The 19,328-nt window shown below is 46.2% G+C and overlaps 3 protein-coding genes across 5 annotated transcripts; 2 read left to right on the forward strand and 1 right to left on the reverse strand.

The window, feature by feature from the left end:
* Positions 1-6,662: 6,662 nt before the first annotated feature.
* LOC142883249 (cannabinoid receptor type 1B-like) lies at positions 6,663-9,847 on the forward strand. Its single transcript, XM_076017973.1, has 2 exons — positions 6,663-6,825; positions 7,488-9,847. The coding sequence occupies exon 2, from the start codon at positions 7,562-7,564 to the stop codon at positions 8,984-8,986; it is 1,425 nt and encodes a 474-aa protein (XP_075874088.1). The 5' UTR covers positions 6,663-6,825; positions 7,488-7,561; the 3' UTR covers positions 8,987-9,847.
* An 869-nt stretch (positions 9,848-10,716) lies between these two features.
* Positions 10,717-13,617, forward strand: LOC142883257 (akirin-2-like). Of its 3 annotated transcripts, none has more exons than XR_012926027.1 (7): positions 10,717-10,874; positions 11,193-11,390; positions 11,593-11,721; positions 11,814-11,963; positions 12,337-12,440; positions 12,847-12,918; positions 13,021-13,617. XR_012926027.1 is itself a non-coding variant. In XM_076017989.1 (6 exons), exons 2-6 carry the CDS (start codon positions 11,195-11,197, stop codon positions 13,029-13,031), a joined length of 558 nt encoding a protein of 185 aa, XP_075874104.1. In that variant the 5' UTR covers positions 10,717-10,874; positions 11,193-11,194; the 3' UTR covers positions 13,032-13,617. The 3 variants fall into 3 exon arrangements, 1 of the variants encoding a protein (XP_075874104.1); XR_012926028.1 differs by having other exon boundaries at positions 12,340-12,440; XM_076017989.1 differs by lacking the exon at positions 12,337-12,440.
* Positions 13,618-13,721: 104 nt separating this feature from the next.
* orc3 (origin recognition complex, subunit 3) lies at positions 13,722-19,226 on the reverse strand. Its single transcript, XM_076017985.1, has 20 exons — positions 19,070-19,226; positions 18,901-18,952; positions 18,698-18,795; positions 18,472-18,610; positions 18,242-18,346; positions 17,572-17,726; positions 17,338-17,477; positions 16,784-16,943; positions 16,550-16,663; positions 16,317-16,450; positions 16,172-16,235; positions 15,948-16,064; positions 15,777-15,856; positions 15,425-15,558; positions 15,231-15,322; positions 15,023-15,120; positions 14,805-14,946; positions 14,561-14,677; positions 14,301-14,380; positions 13,722-13,948 (listed from the first exon to the last, which is right to left on the reverse strand). Exons 1-20 carry the CDS (start codon positions 19,091-19,093, stop codon positions 13,843-13,845), a joined length of 2,151 nt encoding a protein of 716 aa, XP_075874100.1. The 5' UTR covers positions 19,094-19,226; the 3' UTR covers positions 13,722-13,842.
* Positions 19,227-19,328: the final 102 nt, after the last annotated feature.

Consider the following 19,328-nt stretch of genomic DNA (forward strand, 5'->3'; position numbering starts at 1 on the left):
TATCTAAAGGCTGTCTCATATCCAGAGATGATTCAAAGTCCAGCGCACATACGTGTAGGACTGAAGTCAGCCGGGCCACAAGCTGTGAGGTGGTGAGAAGCGGGGATGGCGAGGTGGTGGCGCTGGTGGTGGTGGTGCTGGAGGGTTTTTAAAGTGAAGGAATCGTCTGCGTTCATCAAGTCCCGCTGGCTGTCGGCCAACATGGCTGCTTCTGCTCCGCAGCCTCATGTCAGTTCTCCAGCCCAGATGGCTGCGAGTTGCTGTAGGAGGAGGAAGGAGCGCTACCTGACGAGGATTATCAGCAAATCTGTCCCACAGCCCCGAGCGCTTCTCCAATTCTGCCTCCCCGTCTGACGCATTGCCCATGCACACAGCGGCCATTCCACTTTTAATTATCCTAACGCTCAAAAGTTTTTCCCCCTGTGGTGGGAATTTGGAAAAACTTCCAGGTCAGCCAAACGGACCAAACGGGGGGCACAAAATATATTAACATTGTGTTTGTGTGTGACTCGAGGAATTTCAATTTCAAAAAGTTGTGAAAATCAGATCCTTTTTCCTGATTACAAAGGCGCCAAACAAGGGTCTGCAGACTTTTTCCGATTCATTGTCAGTTTTTATTCCTTTTTTTTTTAGCAAGGAACACTGAGTTCAAATTGCCCTGTTTCGACTAACAAATTAAATTAAACCAAATTTGAAAAAGCCAATCACATCTCTCCCTTGGCTTTTAGTCTGATGCTCGCAGGTAAGTGAATGTGCAAACTGGGAAAACGGGCACAGACAACACAGTTTGTATGGAGAGGTTTTTGTCGTTTTCAATCGGCATGCGTGCAAAGGTTTCATGCACGCTCTGCAGCCATGCAAGTGCAAAACAGGCACTTTCTCGTTGCTGTGCAACACGTCTGCCACCTGAGTCCCATGACAAAATGTTCAAATTATGGAAAATATAATTTACACACAATATTACGCTTGTTTTTTTCCCCCTCTGTGGTATATTTATCTTTATTCTCAGAATGTTCTCCTGTTTCCCCACCCCCCAATCCCAACCCCGAACATTTCACTTGCATTAGTCAATTTTGGTTGACACCTATTAGTGCTCATGTTTCCACACGTATCTCACAACAATCAATACTAATGCTTCCTGTGCAATTTCTGGTTTGAAAAAAAAAAAAGCCTGCCACCATCCATCAAGTCACGACACCGCACACTAAGGTGCCGTAATTTAAATGAACTGCATTTCCGGCGACACGTCTTGCATGTCTTCGCCGCCAAAGAGGTGGGTTTTTGCATACGTTGGTGCGACGGCGCCTCCTGCTCGGCAGCAGGCCCCAATTAAAACAGATTAGCCAAGTGGCGCACAAGAAAACAACAGCAATTTTGAGCTATTTGTCCTCTAATGTTGTCTCATTTGCGGTGGGTTGTTTTCATCTTCTGATAAAAGCCAAAATGCAAATTGTGATGGGGATGTGAAAGCACTCTGGAATTGTTTACTGGGCGCATTTGGCCTTAATGGGCGAATAAACATAATGCAGAGGGGAAAATGACAAAGGGTACGTGCTGTGGCGTCGGCTGAAAACTTTGAAAACTCAGATGCTTAGATAAGTGCCTGAAAAGATGTGACATCCAGAATCCAGTTTACCGCAGCAGTAGTCACAATTTTTAGTCAAAATTGACGTCTTCTCCAGCTAGAATTACATCACATCTTAGCCATCAATTTCATCTTGTGTTTAAAGGTCGAGCGTCGTCTCTGATTTGCAGATATTTGTGTTGGTGGCCAGAGGTTGGGTGTTAAAACGCACCACAAAGAGCTTCAAAAGCGAAAATGTGCATGCAAAACAGCACAGGGGATCCAAAACTTTGATTAATAGAAAGAGACATAATTAGAAGTGCAACAGTAGGAGGACTAGATATGGGTGAAAAAATAACATTCTTCAGTCAGGACATGAAAGAGGTGGCTTGCCCTCTCTGGGTCAGTGGAGAGACCCTGCCACAGGTGGAGGAGTTCAAGTATCTCAGGGTCTTATTCACAGGTGAGGGAAAGATGGAGCACGAGATCGACAGGCGGCTCGGTGCAGCGTCTGCAGTGATGCGGTCACTGTACCGATCTGTCATGGTGAAGAAGGAACTAAGCCGAAAAGGCGAAGCTCTCAATTTAGCGGTCAATCTACTTTCCTACCTTCGCCTGTGGTCATGAGCTTTGGGTAATGACAGATTGGACAAGATTGCAGATACAAGCGGCTGAAATGAGTTTCCTCCGTAGGGACAGGGTGAGGACCTCGGTCACCCAGGAGGAGCTTGGAGTAGAGCCGCTAGTCCTTCCGCATTGAGAGGGGCCAGCTGAGTGGCTTGGGCATCTGTTTCAGATGCCTCCCTGGAGAGGTGTTCCGGGCATGTCCCACCGGGAGGAGGCCTCCAGGAAGACCCAGGACACGCTGGAGGGACCGCGTCTCTCAGCTGGCCTGTGAACGGCTTGGGGTGCCGCCAGATGATGTGACTGGGACCAGGGAAGTCTGGACATCTCTGCATCTCTGCTGTTGCCCCTGTTACCCGACTCCGGATAAAGCGGTAGAAGATGGATGGATGGATTTTTATGGCACGTGTGTGGTGCACTGTTTGGTTTCTATTATCTGCTAAGTGGAGCATGAAATAATCAGCCTTGCGTCAGGGACAGAGAGCAGGCCTGCTTCGGACAACCTGAGGGATCGGAGCAGCAGTTCAGAAACACACTTTGGACTTTAACAATTTAGTGTTTTTTAAACCAACGGCAGTATTTTGGAACCTACAGTGTGTTTTAGCAGACAGCAGGCCAAAGGAAAGGAATTGGAGCCATGCAACTCTCCTGTGGTAGAAGAAGACACGGAATACAAAAAGACCCAGAATGGAGCCCCAGTGGAACTCCACGTTTTACCTCTTAGAATGTCTTTTTAACACTCACTTGTTTTTATCTCAAGACTTTGGAAGACGTGCAAGTAGACCGAGTATTGACAGCGCGTCAACAGTTTCCATGAGCTCAAAATTCAATGTATCAACGTTGTTGTTTCCCTAAATCTCCTGCGAGATCGCAAGGTCAGGGCGCCTGCAGGCTCTGCTTGTTCAAAGTGAGACATGTGTGATAAAAATGTGTGATGTGTGATAAAAAAAAATAAAAAAAAAAAAACAAGTCAAAACAAAACAATGGACGGATAAAAATAAATCCAATTTCCCCTTTCGGTTTTGGACAGAACGAAAGATTGCAGTTGACAGCTAGTCTCATGGCAGTCGGCTCCATTTGGCTTCGCCGGCTCTGCAGCTGGATGTCGTGCAAATTAATTATTGCGTGGATCAAAATCAGAAAATTGATTCCACGTTATTTCTCACTCCGAGTCTGAGGTCTTTTTCTCTCTTGCAGCGCTGACAGCACCAGCCGCGATTGGAGCCGCTCTCTGACTAATCCACGTGGGCCCGTAGCGCTCATTTGCATCCTGTTTGCACAAGTGAGCGTCCGCTGAACCACCGGCTAAGTCTTTGTGATGTACCCGCGGTGTTGTGCTGAGACAGAACAGGTCTTTATGCGACTCAATTGGGCGTGAAGGAGATTCTACCCAGCGACCATCACGCTCGTCGTTCTATCCGGATGCCTTTTTCAGCCCTGGCGTCTAAACTAATGGTCTGTGCCAGATTTATTTTTCTCTTTGTTTTCCTTTTCTTTGTTGTTTGTCACATCGCTGGACGAGAGGCATGTTTTGCGTTACGGTCAGCTGGAGGAAACGATAATGGAGCCGTCCCTCGCTCCGTGGCGCAACATCGTGTCCTCTCGACTTAACGACGAATTCGGTCGCAGGAGGCGTCAACTCACGACAACTTTGTATGCCTCTCTGCGGCTCCCCTCTGACGAAGATCTGAGTGCAACACTCTGATGCAGGAAACAGGCTCTTCCACTCCCACCACCTCTCTGTGTTTGTTTTCCTGAAAGTCTTTCCAGGGTGTGGAGCCTGCACTTTGAATTAAGCCTCTTCAAGTAGGAGGAGGAGGTAAACAAAAAAATAAAAAATAAAAGGAAGGAAGGAACAACAAACACCTTTGATTTGCTTAATGAAGCCCGGTTGATAAATCAGCGAAGTGAATAATGAGGATGCGGGCGGCTGACGGCTGATGAAAGGTGATGACGGCGGCGGCGGCGACGATGCTCCCTCTGACGTGTGAGATTGGCTAAACATCAGATGAATAAATTGAGACGAAAGGCTGTGCGTGTTTAACCCCCTCCACCCACCCACCACCTCCACCCCCACCCCCTCTCTTTCATTTCTGAGCTGATTGAGCTCGTCCGCGCTCGGCTGTGCCACCACCTTGGCTGCAGCATCAAGTGTCTCCAGCTGGGGAGGATCAGAATGTAGAAGTGGCAGATTAGGAAACTGTTAAGAGCTGTCAGTGTTCAGTCACCACCACCACCACCACCATCATCACCACCGCCACCCACCACCACCACTTTACACCCCCGCTCCATTTTTGCATCGTTTCCTCCCTCCCCTCCCCAACTCCCCGCCGCACATCGCATCAACACATCGGAGGCAGACAGGCTGGGTCCGTTTTTTTTTTCTTTTTTAGCATCATGCGTGTTCAGAATGATGCTTTTGCTTCAGCACGAATGAAGACGCAGGCACCTCTTGCTGTGCGTGCTGAATGTTTTTTGTGTTATTATTATTATTCTAATGGTCCTAAAAGAGCTCTTAGGATTCACGTTTTTTTTTTTTTTAGGACATCAACACTGCAACGTCTCTTCTCGGGAGGAAGTTGAAGGCCGACTGGAAGTAATGATTCCACAACACGGGCGGCCGCTCACATAGCAGCTGACTGTAAGTGGAGGACGATCGATACCAAACCGGCTGCATTATGCCCCCCCCCCCCTATTTTTCACGAGGAATCCTGCTGGAAAATCAATCACTGTAAATCACCGGCAATGTTCGGCCCCAGAAAGGCAGATGGACGTGAAACAATAGCGGGCGCCTCCCGTAGCCGCGCGGCCCACGCGGCGAAAGAGGATTTTTTTTGAGGAATTGACAAGTCGCAATTACAGTCGCGCGGATGTCTTTTGTCACGGTAGACAGCTTTTGTCTCTCTCACTCTGGCTTTGTTAGGAATAACACTGAAATATTGATGATAATGATGGTGATGATGGATGCGGATTGTGGAATACTCGCCCCCCCCCCCCCCGGCTTTGAGAGATGACGGACGGAACTTTTGAGTTGCAGCGAAACTTCATCCGGCTCCTGAAGGAAAACATCCACTTTAAGTAGAATAGCGTATTAACGGCTACATGACAGTTTTGTTTTGTTTGATTTTTTAGAAGCACGTTGCTCACTGTTGCGGGAAAAAAATTGAAGCTCCTCAGCCACAAGTGATCAATGGCTGCTCCAGTCTTCTCCAAAAGTGTTCAGCGAAGTTGGGTGACGAGAGCAACTTCTGTTCCGCCAAAAAAGAAAAACACACACACAAACGAACAAAAAGAAAGAAAAAAAAAAAAACCCACTGGGCCACTGGCATCGCGCAGTTCTTCTCGTTGTTTTCTCTCGGAGATGCGGCGCCAAATGTCATGTACTTTCCACAACGAGATACATGTAATTTGGGAGAGGACTCTACTGGGAGGGCGCAATGGAAATAATTGCACAGCTGCACAGGACACGAAAAAAAAGGACTCCAAATGGCGTGGGCATGTGACGCCCGCAACTGCAGTGGAAAACCTAATAAAAAGCCCCTGATTAAAAATAGATCTTTGGAAATACTGACACTGTGAAAGTATAGAAAAATGACATTTAACGTCCAACAATAAAAATATACAAGATTGAAAACAATTGATGGTGTGTTTTTTTTTGCTCATTTGGCATTGCTGTCTGTTCTTTTGTTTTTCACAGTCTGTAGACACAAATAACATTTAACGTACACATAAGACACACAAACAAGCAAACAAAGCAACATTTACAGTGGCAGCACAAAACAAGCCACAATTGGTCAGACAGAATTTAAGATTGTAACGGTTGTCGGGAGAGCAGCCATCTAATGACTGTGTAATGCAGCATCCTCTCATTATTTAATGTGTGCCTCAGTTGTTGATGTGAGACATAAAAGAAGTTACAGCTGCCAAGTAAATGCAGAAATTATAATTATTATAAACCTATGTGGCAGCAATCATTAGTTCACTGATGTGACAATTTGCATCAGAGTAAAAATAATAATGGGTCTGTTTTTATTCCCATGACTGATGTTTGGTCTTTCCGAGAGAACTCTGCTGCCTTTGTGTGCTTGTGCACTCAGGTGAAACAATTGACTTTTTCCCACCAGTGCGTTATGTAGGTCAGACGGCAGAAGGCTGATTTTGTGTGAATAATAATGACAATTATTGTCATTACGAATGAGGTTGGGGCGGGGGGGGCGCGCGTGTGTTTGTGGTGATATTGATGGTGCTCTGCCTGGCGCTATGGAAGAATCGCGCCAGACCACGTGACCAGCGAGAAACAAAAAGCGGGCGGACGGTCGCCCGCTCCCGCAAAACTCGCGCTCAGCGGCGGCTGCGCGTCCCTGCTGCCTGTTCGTGCACTTGACAGTGGCAGCGGCTTGCGGGAGTGAACGCGCGGTGGACAAAACAGGACTATAGTTTATTTGTCACAGCAACTACGACTGCAACAACAACAACAACAACAACAACAACAGCAGCAGCAGCATCAACATTTGCTCCATGCTGGAAGAGTGAAGACATCACCACGCCACTTCCCTCTCACTTTCCCCCCTAAAAATTAAAAATATCATCTTGCGACATGGGTCGAGGCGAGACGCTTGCGAAGAAGGTCCAGGTACGTGAATTAAAACTTTTATTGTTTAATCAAATCAGTCTTTATTCTGGGAAAATGACGACCTTCATTACCCAGTCAGCTTGCAATTTGAAACTGTATTGCCACATTATCCACTAGACAGTTAGTTACTCAGTTCTTTCAAAACAGCAAATTTGCCTTAATGAAAAAAAAAAAAAAAAAAAAAAAAAAAAAAAAATCAGGGTTGCAATAATTATTGTGTTGTATAATCATTCCTGGCAGCTAACTTTGGAACGGCAAAATTGATGAAAGGACAGATTGCACACTTTTCCTCTTCTCCCTCCCATGTCGACTAATTAATCTGGTGATTATTTAGAGGATTAGCGGCTTAATGCTTAATGATCACCTTTAATTAATAAGCAAGCTTGCCTGTCCCACATACTTAATGCGCTGATTTCCCCCGAGGACAAGCAGGTTTGCCATCAACTGTTCAGTTTCCCACTATTGTCTGGGCTGCATCTGCCCTGGTGTCAGCTGGCGGATGTGCACATTTCACTAAGATCTCCCGGCAGCCACTCATCCATTTTCCGCTATGTTGAGCGCTAATAACAATCTGTAATGCTTTGTGTCATATTTCAAGAGGAAACAGCACGGACGCGTTCATAATAGAAGAACTCTCCTCCTTTTTTTCCCTTCCCACCCATAGAGGCCGTTCTGCATGGCACTAATTGTGTTTCACCGCACGCCTCGCCGCTGAGCTCCTCCTCAGACACCAACCGGATATGAAGGTGGCCCTGCGCAGGATAGCCGGCACCGCCATGTCCACTTTGACCACTTCCATCCCGTATCTGGGCTCCAATGACGCCGGCTACGAAAACCCGTCCCTCGACTCGGCCCTGACCAGGAACCACTTTGACTTTGAGAAGGCTTACTCCGCCTCGGCGAGCAACTCCCTGCCCAAACTCGTCGCCGGAAACAGGGAAGTCATCTACAGCCTCTCCACCATTCTCCCCACCAACATATCCGAACTTCTGGGCAATGGCACGTCGGTGAAGAGTGCGGCGGCGGAGCAGTGCGGCGAGGACGCGGTGGAGAACATGGAGTGCTTCATGATCCTCACGCCCGGCCAGCAGCTCGCCATCGCCATCTTGGCACTCACCCTGGGCACTTTCACGGTGCTGGAGAACCTGGTGGTCCTCTGCGTGATCCTCCACTCCCAGACACTTCGATCCCGCCCGTCCTACCACTTCATAGGCAGCCTGGCCGTGGCCGACCTGATAGGCAGCATCATATTCGTCTACAGCTTCCTGGACTTCCACGTCCTCCACAGGAAGGACAGCCACAATGTTTTCCTCTTCAAGCTGGCCGGGGTCATCGCCTCTTTCACCGCCTCCGTGGGCAGCCTGTTCCTCACCGCCATCGACCGCTACATCTCCATCCACAGGCCCATGTCCTACAAGCGCATCGTGACAAAGACCAAGGCGATCATCGCTTTCAGCGTCATGTGGACCATCTCCATCGTGTTCTCCCTGCTGCCACTGCTGGGCTGGAACTGCATCCGCCTGAACTCGGTCTGCTCGGACATATTCCCGCTCATCGACGAGAAGTACCTGATGGTGTGGATCGGGATGACCACCGTCCTGGTCCTGTTCATCATCTACGCCTACATGTTCATCATGTGGAAGTCGCACCACCACGCCGTCCGCATGCTGAGCCGCAGCTCCCAGAGGAGCGTGATAGTCTACACTGCGGAGGGGACCAAGGTGCAGACTGTGAGGCCCGAGCAAGCCCGCATGGATCTCCGTCTGGCTAAAACCCTGGTGATGATCCTGGTGGCTCTCATCATTTGCTGGGGACCGCTCCTGGCCATCATGGTTTACGACCTTTTTGGCAAGGTGAACAAATTCATCAAGACCGTGTTCGCCTTCTGCAGCATGCTCACGCTGCTCAACTCCACCGTGAACCCTGTGATCTACGCCATGAGGAGCAAGGACATGCGCAGGACTTTCATCAGTATTTGCCACATGTGCCGGGGAGCGACGCAGACTCAGGACAACAGTGCTGACAGCGAGTGGAATAGCAGGAGCGTGAGAAGCATGGCGGGCAGGGCGGGGACAGATGGATCTGTCTACGGAAAGGCATCGGTGAAAGTAGCCCAGGTTACTGTTTCTGGAGTAACTGAGACGTCAGCTGCACAGCCAGTCTAGGAAAGAGAAAGCTCTCCGCCTCTGGTTAACTGTGAAGTAAATGTATTGTAAATAGCACTGACTCTCGACGTGCACTTGATCTGTTTTCGTGAATCGTGCCAAAACAAACAAACAAAAACTTAGATTCAATTTGAGGAGAACAGGATTTCATTGGGAGTGAACCGACATCTGTTTTCTTTGTTTTCAGTTTGGTTGATGTGATCTTATCCCAGTGATTTCTTTCAGAACATTTTTCAGAACATTGTTAGCTTATTTATAATAAGCCTAAACATATTAGTATGTTTATATGTTATGTTGTTCTATAATGTGCATTAAACTTTGACTCTGGTTTTAAGGGTGGCAATTACATGACATCACATTTTTAAACGACATGGGCAAAATTGTGTCAGCATTGCAAGGTGAAATTGTGTCAAATGTCACGTAAAAAGATGATGAAATGATAACATACTGCTTTTTAGTAAATTAGTGTGCAATTGGTCATTTGGACTTAACTATCGATGCTGTGTAAGACCGTGATATTGTGAAATTCCGATTTATAATGTTACTCTTGATGACTTTTTGTGTTTTTTATAATGTACTTTGTAAAGGAAAAAGCGAGGAACCCCGTTTTGATCAAGCAAAATGTGGGTGGGTGGTGATATGAGAATGTAACGTTGATGCTTATTACACCGTATGCTTCGGACAACAACTCATTGGAATCTATGCTTGTGATGCATATGTTGTCTAATTGTGCCCCATACCAGTGTGTGTAGGCAATGACGTGTTCAGTAAATATATGAAATTTGTATACCTTATCATGAATTTGTTAAGACTGATGTCTCTACTGATTAAACTGTGGAATTAAAGCAAGCCATCACATGATGACCATAGCCCACTACTTTACATCCAGTCCAAGCATGGATAAGAGCAACCTGCAATATAATAGGAGAGAAATTAGGATCAGATAATAAAGTGCACGCATACTCCATCAGTTGTTTTGACATACACCAGACCGTTAAATTAATAAGATAATTAAATTCCCCTTCTTTGAAACACAATGGGGGACGCGGTGGCACATTGGTTAGTGCTGCCGCCTCACAGCAAGAAGGTCGTGGGTTCGATTCCGGGCCTGGGACCTTCCTGTGTGGAGTTTGCATGTTCTCCCTGTGTCTGCGTGGGTTCTCTCCAGGTTCTCCAGCTTCCTCCCACACTCCAAAAACATGCATGTGAGGTCAATTGAACATTCTAAATTGTCCGTAGGTGTGCATGTGAGTGTGAATGGTTGTTTGTTTGTATGTGGCCCTGCGATGAACTGGCGACTTTCCAGGGTGTCACCCTGCCTTTGCCCTAAGACAGCTGGGATAGGCTCCAGCAGACCCCCGTGACCCTGAATTGGAATAAGCGGGTATAGAAGATGGATGGATGAATGAATGAAACCCAATGATCTTTTTCAGTATTTAAGTTGTGTATGTTTCTGTTTCTTGCGCAATAGCGCCATCGTGTGGATATTAAATGGACAATGAATACGGTTGTTGAGAAATGAAATGTCGAAATGTTGTCGTTTGTCTAATGGAAACAACGCGTGTCAAAAATAATAATAATAATCATAAAATGAATAACATTTTGATAAATTGACCCATTTTGGCAACAACTGGCACGTATTTAACTCTGCGTTAGTTTTTGTGTCTCACTACATAACCCAGAAGACCTTGCGGCGCATTTCTCACGTGACGTCATAAACCGGAGAAGCTGTCGGCTTCATATCAATAACAAGCAGCTAAGTAGCTAGCTCGTCGCGCAGACTGTTGGCCCGCAGCCGGTGAACAGTCTCGTCAACTTTTTGGGAAGCAACTTTTAGAGCAACGCCAGTCGTTATAGACACTCGGACGGACCAGCAACACCCCAGAAGGTAAAACACAGCTTTGTTAAAATGTATACAAGGGCGCGTGTGGACTATCGGCGGTGGACAAGCTAACGCTGGCGTTGTTTTCTTTATGATTATTAGCTAGTAAGTGAAGCTAACGTTAGCACGCTACCAGACATTTAAAGCGTCGGCGGCGCACTCGGCTCAGCAGGCGACGGAAACTTCATCGAGTGGAGCATTTGACTTAATAACTCAAAGCAAAAACACACGATCATTCCAAACAGACAATTGACTTTTAAATTGTTGTCTCGTTTCGGTGCTTCTTTGTTTTTTATTATCTGTGTTCGGCGTTATCAACTGAAGTCATGGCGTGTGGGGCCACCCTGAAGAGGTCGATGGATTTCGATCCCCTGTTGAATCCCACGGCCCCGAAAAGACGAAGGTGCATCCCCGTGTCCCCATCGTCGCCCTCCTCTTCATCCTCGTCCTCCTCGGGCCCTAGGAATTATCTTCGCATGGAGCCATCGCCATTTGGGAATTCCTCGTCAACTCTTAGTGCAGGTAATACGTCCTGTGATTCCCGAATTGGCCTGCATTGGTTAGCGGCTCTGGACATTTAGGGCTCCGAATCAACACGTTGTACCACACTACACAAAACCCGCAATCAAACAATGTTGAGTATAGTGGTGTTGTAGTGTGACTGCTGTGCTATCACCCCCCCGACTAAAGGCTCTATTTTATTTTATTTTTTTTGTCTCACCAGAACAAATTTTCAACAGCATCAAACAGGAGTACAAACGCATTCAGAAGAGGAAGCATCTAGATGGAAGCTACCAGCAGTCAGAGGGCTGCTATTCTCTAGAGTCCCCATCCCAGTCGTCCAGCATTATAGGTTGGTAGGGTTGCACACAGCCCTCCGGTGGCAGGTGATTCTCATGCAGGTACCACCAGATGTGACAATTCTTTTTGGTCTGCTCTCCTAAGGAACATCCTCTGGAGGAGTTTCTCCCACCAGGAGAGAACAACCATTATTCACCCTCAGACAAGTTGGGATGATCTGTGAACGGCTGCTCAAGGAAAGGGAAGAGAAGGTGCGAGAGGAGTACGAGGAGACCATGACCTCCAAACTGGCAGGTTGGTACATTTTTAGATGCGTAGAGAATTTTTGGTACAAAAACAAACTGTAGTCGAAATTTTGTTGTCTTCCTTCTCGTTGTTTTCCGGCCAAACCTGCCAGCCAATGTTAATGCCTGCAAATCTCCTCTCTCCAGCCCCTACTAGCATTTCCTGTTTTGTGACACAGTGTCACACTCGCTGAGGCTAATGATAACAGCTTCTCAAAATGGCAATTTTGAATTGTGATTTACTGGAAAACAAAAGAAACACCAAATCATGTGGCTTATATGTACTTTACATACATCACTTGGGGGCAAAGGGGGGCACAATTGCAACGTCTACCAATGAAAATTGTAATATACAGGTATATCCTTTAATGACTCGAAACAAGCAGCGAAAGAAGCTGACAATCCGAGGATGTATATTTTTTCATCGTGGACTCCAGCAGAGCAGCTTTGTGCGATTTAATCATCCGAAAGCTCTAAAGATCTCCAGGTAACATTTTAGCTGACTGATGCTGATGCTGATGTCCTGTTGGAGCTTCTGCATACTTATAAAATGATTTAAACGAGGACTCTGAGGGACAGGAGGTGTTGTCACTACCTACCCAGAACTGCGTTTGGATGTTGTTGGAAAAAGTGTAGAACTGGAACTGGCTCAAGCTAATGACATTTAACAACTATCAGTTTACTGTCAAATATCTATCAATCAAAGCTGTAACTAAGCTATTGTCTACAGAATCGATCCATTTGAAAGTGTCCTTTCTGGACTACAGCTAAGGGGACTCGCGCATTTTTGATTAAGACAGCTGGCAGACCGACGGCTTGGAACGTTTGAGCGCGTGGCTTTAAAAGTTTGAACTGCCAGAAGTAACTGTGTGTCCCTGTCCTCTCGACTCCAGAACAGTACGACACCTTCGTCAAGTTCACACACGACCAGCTCATGCGGCGATTCGGGGAGCAGCCTGCAAGCTGTGAGTTCTTTCAGCTCAGATTCGCGCCCACATTCCTGTTACCGTGGCGCTCCGTGTGCGGTATGCGAGTATGAAACGTTACTTTATCTCCCTCTTCTCCAGATGTTTCCTGAGTGTGGTACGGAAATCTTTGTGTGGCTGGCCTGCTCTTGCTGCAAGGTATTTGTATGATCTCCAGAGAGAGACACCCCATCATCCAAGAGATTCTGCTGAGTTTGTTTCAAACCAAACTTCTCTCACTGTGCCATATTCTTGTCTTTGGGCAAAATGTTAACACAGAGCCGTCGTCAGTTTCTACCACTGTTGTCAATCAACGAGGTGCTTCCTGATGTAAATTAATGGACCATATCTCTTTCAGTGGCTTATGTTTCTCACTTAACGTAGTGAATCCCAGCATTCCAGGCTTTCTCACTAGTTTTCTCGTTTGTTACATGTAAATATGAAGCGGCACGGAGTTTGATTTGTACATTTCCGTCGGTCATTCCGACAGGAACAGATTGGAAAATGTTTGCAAATTGTTCTTTACTTATTGCTTTTTAAACCAAGAGTGTCAAGGAGGGTGACTGTTTGTTTTTTTGTTTTTTTGTTCTCCTCCCAAAAGTGTTTTATTTATTTTCAAATTTTGTTTTGATGTTATAACTTTGAAACCAATGTACCTGTTGGACAAAACAATAAAAAAAAAAATCTTTTGAGAGTTGACTTGACGTATATCGAATGCTTATTCTAATTTTTAGACCACTTTATGTAGAAATACTGCCTTTCTGTCGTGCAGTCGGTACACTAAGAATCCTGGACCCCAGGCGTCACTTTAACAGACTTTATTAGGACAAGGTACCGCAGTACAGGGTATATACACATCTCGGAGATTGTTGAGAAATTCAGGCATGGAGAGAGTTGCATGTGTGCACTTTTGTCGTCATCCGGTCAACAGCCACCCCAGGTGAGCCGAGCCACATGGTCAGTCTTCTGCTTGGTGGACTTAATGAATCCCAGAAACTCCAGCTCAGACACGGCTTGAATAAAGCGAGCGCTGACACACAAGCTGAGGAAAACACATCTTATCTGGAGCGCACTTTGGTTTTGATTTATTGATTTCCCACCGAGTACCCTTAGTCGGACCTTTATTTTTCAACTCGGACTTAAATAGTGAAGTATTGAGTGATTACTTTTCCCTCAAATACATTGTGTGACTCCAGGAGCAGTATATTTAGCCCTAAGTTTAAAGCTGCCTGGAACAAACACATCGCTGGTGATGTAATTTACCTCAGCATGGTATTGTACCCATGGTGACATCACAAGGGGGCAACATCAATTTGGTTTCCATCTCTAGCAAGCACACGGGGGGGCAAGCACGATTAGAAAACTGGTCGACTGAAGGATACTGCTTGACTTGGTCAACTTTCCTGGAGTTTTCAGAATCCGGATGGTTTCCCTCCGCAGCAGAAACAACAGTAGAATAGGCCTGGAAGAGAGCAGACTTCTGTCAACTGTGGGCCAATCATGAAAGACATTGATTCTTTAAGGATCAATAAGGCCTCCTATGGTTGTGGGATAACAAACTCTCCAACTTGCGCAGCTGTTCGGGGGAAAGTTCAGAAGGTGCTGCACATCCCCAGCATCATCATTTCACAAAGGGACTCACTTCCAGCCAGTCGTAGAGGTTAATCAGCCTGCCGCACTCCAGGTGGAGTTTGTATGCGATGCAGATGTCGGGAGCGGAGTTGGACACGGTTCCGTCCTCAGTCTTCAGGCTTTCATTCTGGAAGAAGAAAGAATGCAGAGGGATGAAATGTTCCATGCTTTAAAAAACAGAAATTTTGGAATTGCTCCAAGTTTCTTGTTTGCAAGATCACCGTGTCACACTTGACGACCACCGGCAGACGTACCTGAAGGTAATAGTAGGGGCTGCTGAGCGCCGACTGGATTGAAGTGCGTGGTGTTGCGTTGAGGTGGCGCCTCACCGTCGAATAGGAACTGTAGTAGCAAACTTCGTAGAGCGGCTGAGACTCCGGCGGAGGAAGGTAACTCCTGGAGGAGAAATGTTTGAGAGTGACTTGGCCTGTAATGTTCTGTCGACGTGCTGCAGCAGACCCAAGCGACTCACTTCACCAGGCTGTCGATGAACTCCAGCGTTTCATTTCGCAACACCTCAAACGGACTCAGCCGTTTGGCTCTGCGAGACTCATTCATCTCCAGCAACGTCTACGAGGCACAAGGGAATAGCCGGGTTATGTTGCACTGTTGTGTATCTCTTCCAAGGGACGATGTAAATCTGATGATATAGCACAATAACAACAAAAAAAAAAAAAAACCTTTTGCAGCTGGAACAGATCTGTTTTCTTTTGAAGATTCCTCACAGGAGAGGTGACAGTGTCGTCCTGAGCGGGTGCAGCCTCAGCAGCAGCTGTCAGACACAAGTTTGCAAAATAGAAGAAAAAAAAAAATTGCAATGCGGAGGAATCTTCACCGAAAAAAACAAAGCTCTGCCTTGATTTTGACAACTTACCGTCCAACTGCTTGAACTTGGCGAGAAACTCAGTGAGCTGACTGAGAGCGCTCTTTATCTTCTTGAACTTGCTCTGCTGCAGGATCTCCAAACACCTCTGGAGCAGGGAGATGAGCTCTTCTTTAGCCAGCATCCTGAGCAAAAACATGAAGATTACTTTTAACATTTGCAGCTCTGTGGGAGACAAAGCTCAACTCTTTGGATCTGTTCACTTTGCATTGACACTACATAGCCACCAGGGGGAGCAACTCATAATATGCCTGGGGATATGATTAGCCTTTTGTAGTGAGATGATAAATTCAAGTTTCAATAGAAGAGTTGTAAGATATTGCCATGAAATGTCCAGACTTACTTAAGAAGCTTCATGGCTGTCTGGTAATCCTCAGCCTCCCACACACTTGTCTCCAGACATATTAAATGGAGCTCTCTGATCTGTGGCAAGCAGTGGATTGTTCGAGTTATTACTTTATGGGGGTTTGAGAAGAACTTTTCTTTGATGCATTGAAAGGGTTCTGGTTCTGACCTGCTTTCCAAGAGGATATCGAGGCAGAGAGCATGTCAGTGTGTGCAGACACCTCAGGATGGGGTAGTAGGCCTTGTGATATTTGCCAAGGTCTTTAACCATCCGCTGACAAACCTCCTAAAATACACAAAAAGGAGCAGAAGTTACAGCATGACTGCACGGCCAAACATCTGCGCTCACCGCTGGCTAATATCTCAGGTTAAATAACAAAAAATGGAACATGCCTTTAAATGGTTGTCGCTTGTGAGAAGGTTCTCTTTATCCTGACGCTCCTGCTTCTCCACATACCTGGAATAACACAGGGCTTGAACAGAGGAATGGAAAAGTCGAAGTTAATGAGTCAAGGTAGCGATTGCGCTGCGTGCGTACCTCTTAAAAGACGGGAGACGCCTGACGCTTTCCAAGTGGTCATGGCTGAGCTGCTTCACGTTGAACAGCGCCTCGTTCTTCCTGCAGCAGAGCACGCTGAGGGGCTGCGAGTGGAAGTGCTCCAGCAGCGCCAGCTGCGGCAACAGCACAAAGTGGGAGGTCTGTTTACCACATGTCTGACTCTATTCCACGGGTGGCACGACGGACGGCATCTTTGGGAGCTACTTGCGTACCTGAATGCCCTTGATGAAGTTCCTCACGGAGAAGTCGTGGTATAGGAAAATACTCATCAGCACCTGCATTACTTTCTTGTTCAGCTTAAAGGGGAAGTGAGACGTCAGGATCAGCTGGACACAAGAAATAGACGAGACAAGACAAAAACAAAGACAGTTAACTTTAGTGAAGAGTCCCGGATTCGTGAAACTCAAAACGTGCTTCTGCTGTATTGCCTGCGTCAGTGAAACCACCTTGTCTATAACTGTGGCCAGGTGCTGTGTGCACGTCAGTGACTGGAAGAGCTCAATACACAGCAGGGAGGACACAGAGTGGGGCAGCATGTGCTGGATGGTGCTGGGCGACGTGGCAATACCAAAGATAAACATCAGGGGGAGACGTTCGACATACCGGCTGCAGGATGGAGAACAATGATCTACATCAGAAAACTCTACAGAGGCGGATCCATTATCAACTAAAAGACACAGTGCTAAAAATCACTCCTTTGTGATGTCACAAAGAACATTTATATATATATTTATATATTTCTCCCAGGTTAGCAGTAGTAGTCAGGAGTCTGCTCTTCTGAGTTTCTTAAAAACATGGAGAAGATGTTGACCGAGTGCTACGTTTTTGAAGATCCGTAGATCAGATTAGATTAGATCGACTTTATTGATCTCCAGGAGGAGTTCACAACTATATTTTTCTAACATTCATTTTGTCATGTGGCTCCACTGCAGTCCAGGATTTAAATTAAAAAAAAAAAAAAAAAAAAAAGGTGTTCTCAAACTTCAGTCTTTCAAAATACCTGCAGATTAAAATAAAGTCCTGGAGAACTTTGGGATTGAAAGCCTCCAAATCCTTGAAAATAACAACAACAGGAGGCTGCTGTGGTTCAGTGATGACATCAGAGCTGCGTTTCTTCCCAGGAGAGCCACTGCTGGATTTCTGTTCGTGGAAGCGAGGGGGGGTTGATGCGTCAGGTAATGGTGATATTTTCCTTTGGTACTTATTTCACGTCAGCTGAGTTTCACAGCCCCACCTTGGTTTTGGAGGTGTACCAGTCACACAGCCCGCCGAGGGAGCAGTGCACACTCTGCGCACTGGTGTGTTCGGCCTCCTCTTCCTCCTCATCGTCTAATGCCACAGCTGTTCCCATCACTCTTTCCAGGACCTTCTTCATCAAATGTTTTAGTGCTGAAAAGATTTAGATGAGGGTGAAGACACAGAGGCATGTCGAAACAGTGTAAGGGATCTGTATGTGCCAGCTAATGTTGTTTGTAGTTTATCTGTTGTTTCACAGGATGTTTTTAATATGGATTACTTGTCATATATGCATCACGTGGTGTGGGTGGGACATCGGCAAAAGGGAAAATCAGCTGCTCTTCACCTGGCGGGTTCTTTGAATGAACTGAGAGGGTGAGGGAGGGGATGTCCTACTTTTGCTGACCGCTTTCCCTTGCTTGGCCTTATTTTTGTTTTGAACCGCATTTTGTGTCACTCAAACACCATGCAATAAATCTACATGGCAAGTTGTCTCCGGAGCTTCATCCATCAGTGCGTCCGGCAGGTATTTTTTCCCCCTTAGTTAGCCTCTCTGCGACTATATATTTTTTTCCCCCTGGTCCTTTGGATAGTCACTCTACAGGATCTTCGTCAAAGTCATTCATATTTGTAGCCCTCTTTGTTTATTTTCTCATCAGCTTCCTCACCTCCGCATTCTTTGGCCTGGACGGAGGCCACGAAAGGACTGACGGACTGCTGTAGCAGTTCAGACAGACTCTGGAAGGTCATGTCGTGATCCGGGACGTTTACTCCTGTAGGGAACACGTGGCAACAATGTCAACAACGAGCGACTTCAAAAGCATAAATAAATCAGAGGCAGATGTGATTCATTTCCATCTAAATCTAATGAGCAAAAATGGAAATGCTAGTAGTGTACCGAGGATAAGAGCCGCTGTGGGAATCTCACTGGCCCTCATCTGTGATGGCCAGTCACTTTGCAGACGTGTGGAGGAGCACTTCCTTGTGAAGTCCAGCAAGCTGTCTAAGATTTTCCTGTAAAGCTCATCCTGCAAAGCCTTACAAGCAGCAAAACATCAAAACTGCATGTTAATGGCTGAAAATGTATTATTATAATTATCATATTTGTTTTTATCCATTCTTACCTCCGTGTCGGTTTTAATTTTGTCCCATAGATCCTGGCATATTTTAAATCGTAGTTCACTGTTCTCGGGGCTCTCGCACCCATGTCTGAAATGATGCTCTGAGAGAAGGAAATAGCATCTTAATCATGTCACAGAAAACCAAAGCCAAAACCACCAGAGCGAAACGTTCCACGACAAGCTCCTTTAAAACAAACAATCCTCACCCAAACTCGTTGTCTTTCTCTTCTTGGCACTTGGCTTGAAAACAAAGCATCCCTAAAAGGCGAATTGCAGCGAGTTAATCTGACAGTGACAGCAAAAAAACTAAAACAAAAAACCAACAACGTACAACACAGTCACAAATATTTTTGAAGCTCAAGCGTTAAATGTCACCTTCGACACAGATGTCGTTGCCATTCCCGCTGTAGCGCTGCAGTTGTATATTTGACTTGGGAAGAGACTTGCGTCCTTTTAAAAGTATGAATACGCCGTTGTTTTCGGTGCGGCAATGGAAGCAGCGTCCACTTCCCGCCAGAGTGACGTAGGCGGAAAGAGCTGCGTTCAGCAAGTTGTGCGTTTTAAGTATGTTCGTAGTGCACAACGTTTTACCACGGTGGACTTCTGAAGTTGCTGGGTTCTATGAAATCTTATA

This window comes from Nelusetta ayraudi, unplaced genomic scaffold (genome assembly GCF_046127955.1).
Source record: "Nelusetta ayraudi isolate G7.1 ecotype Tasmania unplaced genomic scaffold, CSIRO-AGI_Nayr_v1 ptg000007l, whole genome shotgun sequence".
In the NCBI taxonomy this organism is placed as follows: Eukaryota; Metazoa; Chordata; class Actinopteri; order Tetraodontiformes; family Monacanthidae; genus Nelusetta; species Nelusetta ayraudi.